A 12460-nucleotide genomic window follows, 5' to 3' on the forward strand; every position below is an offset into this window, starting at 1 on the left:
CGGTGCTCCAGGCCAGGGTTCGGGGCAAGAGAGAAGAGCCTCTCCTCCTTGATCCTCTCTGCTTCCCTCCTTACGTGGCCACAGAATTGGAGGAAATTGTAAACAGTGGGGACACGGCAACTTCCCAAACAACAACACTGCTATTGCTGATCCAAGGACGGGAGTGGGGAGGACAGAGGGGAAACACGCCGTGTGAGTCTCTCTTTGCCAGCCCTTAGCACTCTCTTTCCTGCCAGATACTAAGCTAGAAAATGTCACTCACATGTATTAGGAAATTCAAACAAGGAAAAAGACTTGGGGAAGAAATCATAGCACACTGGCGGGTAGGGAGGCGGGAGGGAGGACGGGAGGGGCTGAGAACTGCTGCCAAGTTATCAGTCGCCCTCCCACGTTCCTAAGAATATGCTTCACTCCTTCTCTTTGGCCACCTTTACCTTCCAGATTCCCATAAATCACATGGTCCAGTTACCTAATGAGACCAGCGTCACTTGGCCGTTCTCACCCTCTAGTGGGAACACTGGCCTGGGAGTAAGGCTCAGACCCCCAAGCCACGTACCACGCACAGCCTGAGCCACTCCAAGAACTCGGGACCCTCTCACTGGGAAACTTCCACACACTCTTCAAGCAACGCACAGCAGCACCAACAGTTGAAATGAAAGTTCTAATCTCTTCCCTCCTTCTGTTGCTGCCACTAATGCTGGTGTCCACGGTCTGCAGCAGCTCAAATACAGGTAAAAAAAATTTTCTTTTTTTCTATGAAAGATAAAGAGGGGGGAGAAACATGGCAAAACAGAAAAGAACGTGACCACACATGCAGTAAAATGTAGCCCCTTTAGGTTACAGGGATTAGGGGCAAGTTAGCCTGTCTCAGTGCCTGTTTCTTCACTTACATAAAGGAATGAACTGTACATAAATCCAAAGAGTGTTGTGAGAGTTAAAGAAGCCTGTGTGTATGGAAGTGTCTGCAACTGTAGCTGGCGGGGGAGAAAAAAATAATGGCCCAACAAAGATTTGCTGCCTCACCTGCCCCCCCAGTCCCTGTTCTAGAGGTAATGAATGTCCCCAGGGCCAGGCTTGGAGGCAGTGGTGGGAGGGTGTTGAAGGCAACTGTACAACCACAGACAGTTAAGTCATCCTCGACTGTATTCTTTACAGTGCACCAGATGTGCCCCAACAATTTTTAATGCTGTTTCACGGTATGGTGATAAACTAGAAAAATCACACCACCAGGTAGTACCCGTGTTTGAAACTGTAGGCACACCAAGCCCTGTTTGGACAGCTCACCTTTGGGAAGCAGACCCTGGGTTAGGGGCTCCGAATCGGCTCCACTTTTCACTACAGCTGAAGTGGCCTAGCTCTTAGCAGAACAGCTGTGCAGAAGAGACCTCATCCCGACCTATGTCTGCACTCGAGGGGAACATCTCCCCAACGGCTACTTTGAGGTGAAATAGCTTTGTTATATACTGAGCATCAACTCTGTCCTAAAATCAGGAGTTCTCCCTACTCCACCCCAATTTCCAACGTTCCCTCCCTTACAGAGAGAGCTCTCTGGAAGCTGCTGGGCCCCCCAGCCCTGGGGCCTAGACCACCATTCTGGAAGGGAAGGCTTTTCCACCACTAGGACAGACACCAAGGCTAGAGTCCTCAGCCTGGATTCCAAGCTGCAGCCACAGCTGCCTTTCCAGTCCAGCCCTCCTCGCACTAAGTGCTCTGTGCTCCACTCAGCTAGGCCTCAGGCTGCTCCCGAGCTTCTCCTGTGCTTTCCCACCAGCTCAGCTTCGCTCACAAAACCCACCCCAAGCCCCCTCCTCCCACAGCCTCCCTTGATTCGTCCCAGGACCACATGTGAGCCCTCCCGCCTGTGAACAAGCTTAACCCTAACTCGACTCTCTGCCCTTTTCATGTTCTACCTTAAGTTGAGGTGTTGGTGTGCCTCTCCCACCTCCACCCCTGCCCTTCTACACTGTAACCTCCCCTCTGGCACAATCTGGTGTATTGTTTCCACATCCCTCACACTATCCCGCACGGTGCTCAGTAAATATTCGCAAAGTGAAAGAATAAATCCTCAGGTTTCTGAACTCAAAATGTTGCCCTTAGGAGACTCGACACCCGCGTTTCATAGCAGGCCCACTGACATTAGGGCTGGATAATTCCTTGTTGTGAGGGGGGGGGGCTGTTCTGTGCTTTGTAACCTGTTTAACAACATCCACGTGGCCTCCACCTGCTAGAAGCCAAGAGCAGCCTCTCCCCTACCACCCTGCCCCGCCCAGTTAGTACAGCCAAAAATATCTCCAGACATTGCCAAATGTCCCCTGGAGGGGGAACCACTGCCCAGTGGGGCCACTGCTCTCTACCAGTAATTCTCAAACATGGCGACACGTTTAGACTCACCTGGACCTTGAGACTCAGACTTGCATTGAGGGGAACCGCGATCCAAATCCTGGCTCCATCACTTACTTTGAAACCCTGGACAAGATGCTTAACATTTTTCAGCCTCAGTTTTATCTTCTTAAAATGAATAAAATACCACTTAGCGTGTGCAACTGTTGTGAAGAGTAAACTATGGATAATGTGAACCTAATAAGGGTTCAGTAAATGGACTGAGTAAAATTTCTAAAGTACCTACTAAGGCACAGGAGCAACGAACTGGGGAAAGCTCACTGAGCTGCCAGGTGGCGCGATTACAAACCAGAGGGGACCGGTGGTGGCTGGGCTCAATTTTTGCTTCCCAGGCAAGGGGAGTTTGCAATGATGGACCAAGTCTGGCAAGAAGAAATAAAACACTACACAACCCTCCCGCCCCAAAATTCTCCAAATAAAATCTGATCTTGCTTTATCTCTTCAAATAACCACATACATGTTTAATATGCTTTTCACAGGGAAGAGGAAAAAAAAAGAGAACCGATGACAATGTTAAGAAATAAATTACTTACAATAATAGAATACTCATTCCTTGTAAGATTACTTATTAATTATAAAATTATTTATAATAAATAGCTCCCATGTGTTAAACAATCCTATGTGGCAGGCTTCTCCTAAACACTTTATACATACTACTTCATTGTGTCCTCACAGAAATGTAGTGTACTTTTTTGTTTTTAACTTTTCATTTTTCAGACTTAAAAATGTTGTGAAAAGAATCAGAGTTCCAATAGATCCAAAAACCCCCACACAGTTTTTTTCATAGCCATAATATGATTATCAAAACCAGAAAATTAGCAATGATACAATACTATGAACTAATGTACGAATTTTCAGAATTTGCTAATCATCCATTGACGTCCTTTTCCTGGTCAGAATCCAATCCAGGATCCTACACTGAAGAAAGGCGTCATCTCTCCTGGTCTCCTCCGATCTAGGCACTTTCTCAGCTTTCCTCGTCTTTCAGGACCCTGACATTTTTAAGAGTACTGTCATTTATTTTGTAGAATGTGCCTCAATTTGGGCTTATCTGATGTTTCCTCATGACTAAATTCAGATTATGCATTTCTGGCACTAATACCACAGAAGCGATACTTGCCTTCTCAGTGCAGCACATCAGAAGGCCCACGATAACAGTATCTCTCATGATGGGTGATGTTACGTTTGAACACTGCTTAAGGTGGTGTCCATAAAGGTACTATTTTCTCATTGTAGTTAATAAGTATCCTGTGGAGAGATACTTTGAGACTATGCAAATAGCCTGTTTCTTCTCATCATATTTTTGCCCGTTAATTTTTAAAATCCATTGATGATTCTTGCCTACAACAGGTATTATAGAGTCTTAGCAAAGCAGTGATTTTCTATTTCCATCATTCCTTCTACATTTATTAATTAAGATTCTACTATAAGAAAGAGCTGTTCCTTCTTTCCCATTTATTTAGGTATTCCATTATTTATTTTTATAAGTAAAGACTTGGGGATATTTGTGGATTATAATCTATTACTATCCTTATTCACCACGTCGCTCATATTGTCCCAAAGCTGGCCACTGAGCTCCAGGTGGCTTTGGTGTCTTTTTTTTTTTTTTTTTTTGCGGTACGCGGGCCTCTCTCCGCTGCGGCCTCTCCCGTTGCGGAGCACAGGCTCCGGACGCGCAGGCCCAGTGGCCATGGCTCACGGGCCCAGCCGCTCCGCGGCATGTGGGATCTTCCCGGACCGGGTCACGAACCCGCGTCCCCTGCATCGGCAGGCGGACTCCCAACCACTGCGCCACCAGGGAAGCCCTTTGGTGTCTTTTTGACGTGTCATTTCTTTAGCAGTTCTTGACTTTCTCACACCACGAGATGTTCCAGCCTCATCTTGTACTTCCCTTCTGCAGCCCTGGCGTCATCCATTTGTCCACGGAGCCCTGGTTCCTTTCAGGAGGGAATGATATTCACAAACCTTGGGCACTAGGTATGGCCCATGGCTACTAGGGCTAGTGCGTCTAGGCCCTCTGGTGGACAGATGTGTGCATACACACACCAATGTACTTTTTTTAGCCCCGTTTTATTGGATTGGGCAAAAAGTTCATGCGGGTAAGATGTTACCAAAAACCCGAACAAACATTTTGGCCAACCCAATACAAATTATGTAAATGAGGCACAGAAAAGGTAAGCAGCTTGTCCAAAATCACAATGCTAGTAAGTAGCGGAAATGAGAAGTCAAAATAATAATAGAGCTACTGCAAAACCTAACAAGTGGAAGTAACTTCTTTACACATACAAGTCAGCAAAAAGCAGTAAGCCTAATACTCCAGCATAGACATTCCCTTTGGGAAATAACTAGAAGTCTGCAATAATAACCACAATAACACCCATCGTGTACTGAGCACCTACTTGGGCCCCAGGCCCCAGTAACTCCTTTATTCCTAACAACACTGCAAGGTGGATACTAATATCCACTCTTTACAAACCAGAGAACCAAAGATCATAGAAGCTAAGTGACTTCTCTAAGACTACATAATTAACTGACAGAGCAAGCAGTTGACCCCAGGTCTGTCAGGATATAAAGTCCATGCTACTCTACTGTATTAATACTATCCAAAGCTGATTTTACGTAGAACAGAAATAAGCTTTTACCTTAATAGTTATATGTTTATTTTAATGCATGTTAGGAGAACAATCTAAGCATGTATCAAACCCATAATCTCACAGATAACATTGCATAGGATGAAGCTCTTATGTAAATTAAATTTATTTAGACAAAAGTATCAAGTAAATAGTAGAAAAGGTGGTATAAGTTATAGCAAAAATCATTAAGGTGGTCCAAAAATGTCTGACTGACACTTGGAGGACATAATATTATAGTAACACCTTCGTTTTCAGTTACATCATGAAGTTAGGGTCATGTAGAGCTGCAGAAAGAACAGCAGACTACGAGCCTTGGACCAAGGTTTTAGCTCCAGGTGTGTCACCATTACCTTTGTGAACTTGGGCATTTCATTTGCTCTCTCTAGGCCTCAGTTTTCTCACCTGAAAATAAGAGATGGTGATTTAGTTAATTAGTACAATGCTTTAAAAACAACTTGGTAATGATATCAAGAAACATAAAACTGTTCATAACTTTTGACCCAGTAATTCCATTTTGGGAAATCTTGCCCAAGGCAGCAATCCAACATTTGGAAAACAGTTACAAGCACAAAGAAATTTATCAATCTCCAAAAATAAAACAATCTAAATATTCAGCAATGAGAGAAGAGTTAAATAATCGGAAACACATATACTTGAGAGTGTTAGTCAGTCATTCAAAATGTCTGTTATAAATGTTGTAGGAAAACAAAGGAACAAGCTTATAAAGTGAACAAAAAGAAATTGGCTCACATACTATGGTTATCACCTCATTTAAAAATTATATGCAGGGACTTCCCTGGTGGCGCAGTGGTTATGAATCCACCTGCCGGTGCAGGGGACACAGGTTCAAGACCTAGTCCAGGAAGATCCCACATGCCGCGGAGCAACTAAGCCCGTGTGCCACAACTACTGAGCTTGCGTGCCACAACTACTGAAGCCTGCGCACCTAGAGCCCATGATCCACAACAAGAGAAGCCACTGCAATGAGAAGCCCACACACCACGACGAAGAGTAGCCCCCGCTCGCCGCAACTAGAGAAAGCCTGCGGGCAGCAACAAAGACCCAACGCAGCCAAAAATAAATAAATTAAATTAATTAATTTAAAAAAATTATATGCAGTTAACACACCAAAATTCCAACAGCTGATAAGGGTAAAGATTTCTTCATTTTTACTTTACAAATTTTCTCTAATATAGTTATATTGCATTAAAAACGAAAAAGAAAAACTTCTCAGTGAAGGGGTTCCACTAATGATCTCCAAATTTCCTTCTGGCTCTAATATTCTGTGGTTTTTCTCTGGAACCAGAAGTAGAGATCAGGTGACAGTGATATAGTAGAAAAGTTTAGACAGCTGGGGTTATGCCCGTTGAAATTACTTTAACGCCACTCCAAATAGCACACGAAAACACTTGGAAACCAGCACTTGGAGAAATGATGCAACACCCTTCATCTGTGTGGCAGGAAGGGCAGAAAGAGTTTGGGAAATAGGAGAGCGGGATTGAACCGGATGCTGCTCTAAGGGCCCTCTCTGGACAACTTGTTCATCCGCTTATCAAACAAACATTTACCACGTGTCTACCATGTGTCAGGAGCCATGTAGCTGAATGACCACTGAGCCATTGGTTCAGAGTCTAGTGAGGAAGAAAAATTTTTAGTTTGCTAGGACCACCATAACAAAATACCACGGACTGGGAGGCTTAAACAACAGCAACTTATTTTCTCACAATTCTGGTGGCTGGAAGTCAAAGATCAATGTGTCAGCAACTTTGGTTTCTTCTGAGGGCTCTCTCCTCGCCTTACAGATAGCCGTCTCCTTGCTATTTCCTCACCTGGTCATTCCTCTGTGCATGTACATGCCTGGTGTCTGTTTGTGTGCCCAAATCTCTTCTCCTTATAAGGACTCCAGTCAGATTGGATTAGAGCCCAACCAACAGGGCCTCATTTTAACTTAATCATCTCTACAAAGGCCCTATCCTCAAATACAGTCATTCTGAGTTATTAAGGGTTAGGACTTCAATGAATTTTAGGGGGACACAATTCAGTCCACAACACATTTCAAACAACAAACTATAACTGTGCAAGGATAGAGCTGTATTGAAATGTGACGGGGAACCATGGGAAACCGTAATTAATTCTGGCAGGAGATATGAGCAGCTCCTGTACAGAGGAAGCATCATCTGGACCCAGTTCTAGTCCCAGAATCTCTATAAAACATCATACTTGATTGTCATAAAAATATTTTAGGTATCACAAAATGGGAATAAGATAGCATCAGGTGGTAAGACAGACTTGAATAGAGGCCAAAAGAGGAATGGATTTGTTGCAGAGGAACAAAGGTAAATACCATCCTCTTATAGTTGAACTGGGATTATGGATTCAAATACAACCGAACGTGGAGGTCTGGTGAAGCTCCTGACTGGTCTATGGAATAATCTACTCCTTGCTCTCATTCCTTAGGTCATGAGGATTTTAATATGTGTAGGGAGGGATCTTAATGGGGGGAGGTTGTAAGGTGTTGATTAACCCCTACCTATTGTCCTCTCTTCCATCCAGAAGCCATTCTTTCTCCACCTACCTCCAGCTCAGCTTTTCTCTAGGCCAGATTTTAAACCTCAATTCCTTACCCATTTAAAATACTCCTCTCTTGAAGCACCCTAGATCCCTGAGTAAAAAGGAAGAGCAATGGAGCTACGCTGACCTCGGTAGCACGATGATGCGGGACCAATTCTCTTGGTCCCTTCCCTTTCCAGTGACTGGAAGTGACCAGTTTTCTTCCTACAGGGATTGCCAGAGGCCATAGGGACCAACGCCAGGCTTCTGGGAGGTGGCTCCAGGACGGAGGCCAAGAATGTGAGTGCAAAGGTCAGTAATCCAGTATTGACAACAGCGATACGCCATCAGATCCCAGCTTGTTCCCCTGAATCCCTCTGGGACCGGAGCAGATGTTATCTGAGCTGACCTCACCCTCTCCCCTCTCCACAAGACCACCACATGCAGCACCAACACTTATTTTCTTCCTGAGTTTCATGTAAGAACCAGACTCCTCCAAGGTCCAGCGGAGAGCTGGCTGAATCTCTGGCTGCCCCCTCTCCCCTACCCTCTTTTCCCCAACAACCCAGGGCTGCCTTCCAAGTCTTTCCTGGACCCCATTCTCAACCTTATTTTACTCACAGGTAAGACTGAAATCAGAGAGGCAAGCTTGCTTGAGGTAAAGCAGCCACTAAAAAGCAGACACCTAGGTCTTATTCCTCATTTTTCAGTCTCCCTAATGATACCCTGATGCCTCCTCCAAACCTGCCACCAAATCCTTGCCCATACAGGTCAGGCAAACAACTTAGAGACCCTGGTGCTCATATAACTGGATATCTTCACTGTGCTTGGTTGACCCTTTCCCACACCCACTGCAGTATGAAAACGAATCGAGAGGCAAGGAAGATGGCAAGTAAAGCCCTGCCTCAAACATATTAACCCTTCTAAGCAGCAACTCCCTTATTTCAGATTGGTTCCTGAGAGCCCCTAAAAGAAAACTCATGGCAGTGCCCAGGCTGCCAAAGAAGCCGTGTCCCTGTGATCATTTCAAGGGCAGAGTGAAGAAAACCAGTAAGTTGCAAAAGAATGACCTTCCTTAAACCAGAGTCACTCTGTGGAATCAACTAGGGCTGAAGCAGGGGTTGTGAAGAGACAAGAGAAATGAAATGAAGACCAGGATAAGCACACTTCTCAGCCCTTTCTACTCAGTGTCAACTTGTGGGGAAATAGGAAGAGAAAGAAAAGCAAAATGCAATTCTCCTAATACTAGAGAGGCTTAACCAAATTCCTTAATGATAGAATGCCATTGCTTATCAAAGTGGAGGCAGATGGGGCTGTTGGGGACCGGTCATTGATCTCTGACAATGACACCGGTGTTGGTGTCAAACAAAATGTGATTCCTCCCTAGTCTAGGTATAAATAAATGTCATATAAAAAGAATATTGGCAAGAGGTAAACTGATTGATGTTATAATATTATCAAGAATGGGATGAATCTAGATCCTTATCACTGTTGACGGAGGTAAAATAATATTTGGTAGTACCTATCAAAAACTTAAATGTGTGGGGCTTCCCTGGTGGCGCAGTGGTTGAGAGTCCGCCTGCCGATGCAGGGGATACGGGTTCGTGCCCCGGTCCCGGAAGATCCCCCATGCCGCGGAGTGGCTGGGCCCGTGAGCCATGGCCGCTGGGCCTGCGCGTCCAGAGCCTGTGCTCCGCAATGGGAGAGGCCGCAACAGTGAGAGGCAAACTTAAATGTGTGTACCTTTTAACCAGTAATCTCACTTCAAGAAATCTCTAGTATAGAATATTAGCACGAATATTCAGATATATGTACAAGAATATTGATTATAGCAGTATTGTAGTGACAAATGAACATATTAAATGCTCATTTTTTTTGTTTTGTTTTGTTTTGTTTTGTTTTTGTTTTTGCGGTACGCGGGCCTCTCCCGTTGCGGAGCACAGGCTCCGGATGCGCAGGCTCAGCGGCCATGGCTCACGGGCCCAGCCGCTCCGCGGCATGTGAGATCCTCCCGGACCGGGGCACGAACCCGTGTCCCCTGCATCGGCAGGCGGACTCGCAACCACTGCGCCACCAGGGAAGCCCCTAAATGCTCATTATTAACAGACTTATAGTTTGTTCATTTTACAATGTATACAAATATCAAATTATGGTGTTGTACCCCTGAAACTAATATAATGTTAGATGTCAGTTATACCTCAATAAAAAATTCATCAAGAGCAAATTGGGCAGTTCTGCACTTGTCAAAAATAATTAGGTAGGTCATGTTGATTGGAAAGATGTCCACAATATATTAAGTGAATAAAAGGTGCAGAGACCCCCTAGTTCAAGCCCATCACAAAAATAAATTTCAGTGAATTAAAGGTCTAAATTTGAAAGACAAACTTACAAGGGAATATTGGAGGCTATATTCATGACCTTGGGGTAGGAAAGGATTTCTTAAACAAGTAACAAAAATTATAAGTCATAAAGGAAAAGATTAATAAATTTGACTTTATTGAAATTAAGAAATTTTGGTCATCAAAAGAAAATGACAAGAAGAAGAAGAGTAGGGGTATGTCTGCAAATATTAATATCGATAAAGGATTAATATTCAGACTGATAAGTAATTCCTATAGATCCATGAGAGGAAGGCAGGAAACACAACAAATAGGCAAAAGAGTTGAGTACACACTTCAGAGACAAGAAATCCAAATAGCTAATAAACATGTGAAATGGCACTCAACCTTACTAGTAACTGAGAAAATATGAGTTAAAACCGAACAGAGGGACTTCCCTGGTGGCGCAGTGATTAAGAATCTGCCTGCCAACACAGGGGACATGGGTTCGAGCCCTGGTCCGGGAAGATCCCACATGCCGCAAAGCAACTAAGCCCGTGCACTACAACTACTGAGCCTGCGCTCTAGAGCGCGTGCTCTACAACAAGAGAAGCCACCACAATGAGAAGCCCGCGCACTGCAACGAAGACCCAATGCAGCCAAAAATAAATAAACAAATTTATTTTTAAAAAAACAGATCACTCTACATCATAAGATTGGCAACAATTTTGAATTTTTGAATTTTATTTTATTTATATTTTTATACAGCAGGTTCTTATTAGTCATCCACTTTATACATATTAGTGTATATATGTCAATCCCAAGGATTGGCAACAATTTTAATGTCTGATAATTCCATGTATTGCCAGAGAGTAGAACAGAGAAACTATCATCTCCTGCTAAAGGGAGTGTAAATTGGTAAATCACTTTGAGAAAGTGCTGGTAGTTATCTACTAAAGTTTAATTTCTGTGACCAAGCAACTCCACTCTTAGCAATTCCATACTCAAAAGGAATGTTGCTTATGTACAGTGGAAGAAATGAACAAGGATTTCATAGCAGGATTGTTTATAACTATCCCAAACTGAAAATTGGTCAGTGAATAAATAAGTAGTAGTATATTTGAATATTATATATCTGTGAGAATGAACAATAATAAAGCAACATAATGTTGAGCAGAAGAGAAAAAAATAAGCGAGAATAGTTATAGCATGATTTGATATACATAAAGTTTAAAATAAGGCAAAATTAAACTAAATTATATAGGAATGTATAAGTAGGTGGTAAAGCCATAAAGAAAAGAAAATATTTTTTTATTAATTGTTAAATTAATTTTTAATTAATTTAATTAAATTTTAATTAATTTAAAATTAATTAAATTAAATTAAATTTTAAGTTAAGTTAAATTAAATTTTAAAGTTAAGTTAAATTAAATTTTAATTAATTTAATTTTTAATTTAATTTTATTATTTGTTAAAAAAATAATAAAAAAAAGATTTGTTAAAGGAACATAGAAAAAACAATATGTATAGGATAAGCTCATTTTGTTTTTTAAAGTGAACTATTTTGTTTATATACAAAAATATATGGAAAACTATGTAGCAAACTAGTAACAACAGTTAGCTCTACAGAATGAGGAGTAGCAGCTGAGGTTGGGGCATCCTTTAACTTTTTACTGGATATACTTTTTCATTTTAATTTTTTCCATGGGATGAGTCTTACTTTTAACATTTTAAAAGCTCTCATAAAAAATAAATTCTAAAAATGTTTTTAACAGTAGTCTCTCCCTTTTCTTTTCACCCTAGGGCACCAAAGACACCACAAGAAGCCAACCAAACCCTCCAGAGCCTGCCAGCAATTTCTCAGACGATGTCAGCTGGCAAATTTTGCTCTGCCCTTATAGGAGCTCTGAGAGCCCACCGTCCCGATAAAACATTCTGTCAACAAGGCAGTGAGCGCACCTAGAAGATGCTCTTCTCCCACCTCAAGCTCCCCATCCCTGTCCCTACTCCCTAAATCATCCCAAAAAGCATGTTCCCCAAGATTATTGCCCCCTCTAGTGGCTTCTTTTCTTGTCAGTCTTTTCCTGGGGCCTCCCCTTACCCAGGCTTAAATTTACTTACCGGGAATCTCTGGTTGCCTAGCTGGTCCCACTGGGTCTTAAATACAACCAAGCAAGTAGTAAACAAAAGTCAATAAATATATTTAAATGTAATAGGTCAAAATCATTTTCAAATGGGGTCTGGAAACTCACATTCAATCCAGACAACCCACTTTACCCTGTTCATTCCAAACTCAATCCAGATTATACACACACCTCTATCCAACACCACCTTCAATCTCACTCCAGTTTCCAACTTTTTATTCTTTTACTCATTCAACAAACCTTTCTGAGGTAAGAGCTAGGTGGGGCAAAGAAAGAAGTTAAAGTAATGAATCAGACATTGTCCTACTAAAGATAATATAGGTTTAAAAAAAAAGAAAACCTGGCACCATTTCCTAGCACATAAAATGCCTCTAGTATTTATGATTATCATCATCACCGTCATTAACGGTCATCT

General features: G+C 42.5%; 1 protein-coding gene across 1 annotated transcript; it reads left to right on the forward strand.

The window, feature by feature from the left end:
- Nucleotides 1–156: 156 nt before the first annotated feature.
- On the forward strand, nucleotides 157–12114 carry LOC309836954 (C-X-C motif chemokine 17-like). The gene is made up of 5 exons (XM_082677192.1): nucleotides 157–192; nucleotides 442–731; nucleotides 7815–7895; nucleotides 8532–8633; nucleotides 11705–12114. The coding sequence occupies exons 2-5, from the start codon at nucleotides 653–655 to the stop codon at nucleotides 11800–11802; spliced, it is 360 nt and encodes a 119-aa protein (XP_082533318.1). The 5' UTR covers nucleotides 157–192; nucleotides 442–652; the 3' UTR covers nucleotides 11803–12114.
- The last annotated feature ends 346 nt before the right edge of the window (nucleotides 12115–12460 follow it).

Source organism: Grampus griseus (assembly GCF_964374135.1).
Source record: "Grampus griseus genome assembly, chromosome: 19".
Classification (NCBI taxonomy): Eukaryota; Metazoa; Chordata; class Mammalia; order Artiodactyla; family Delphinidae; genus Grampus; species Grampus griseus.

Excerpts from the sequence above, each read along its gene's own strand:
- LOC309836954 (XM_082677192.1), top strand. The coding sequence starts at position 653 with ATGAAAGTTCTAATCTCTTCCCTCCTTCTGTTGCTGCCACTAATGCTG. Across the intron at positions 7,896-8,531 it reads CCAAGAATGTGAGTGCAAAG|ATTGGTTCCTGAGAGCCCCT; the intron begins GTCAGTAATCCA and ends CCCTTATTTCAG. Across the intron at positions 8,634-11,704 it reads GGGCAGAGTGAAGAAAACCA|GGCACCAAAGACACCACAAG; the intron begins GTAAGTTGCAAA and ends TTTTCACCCTAG.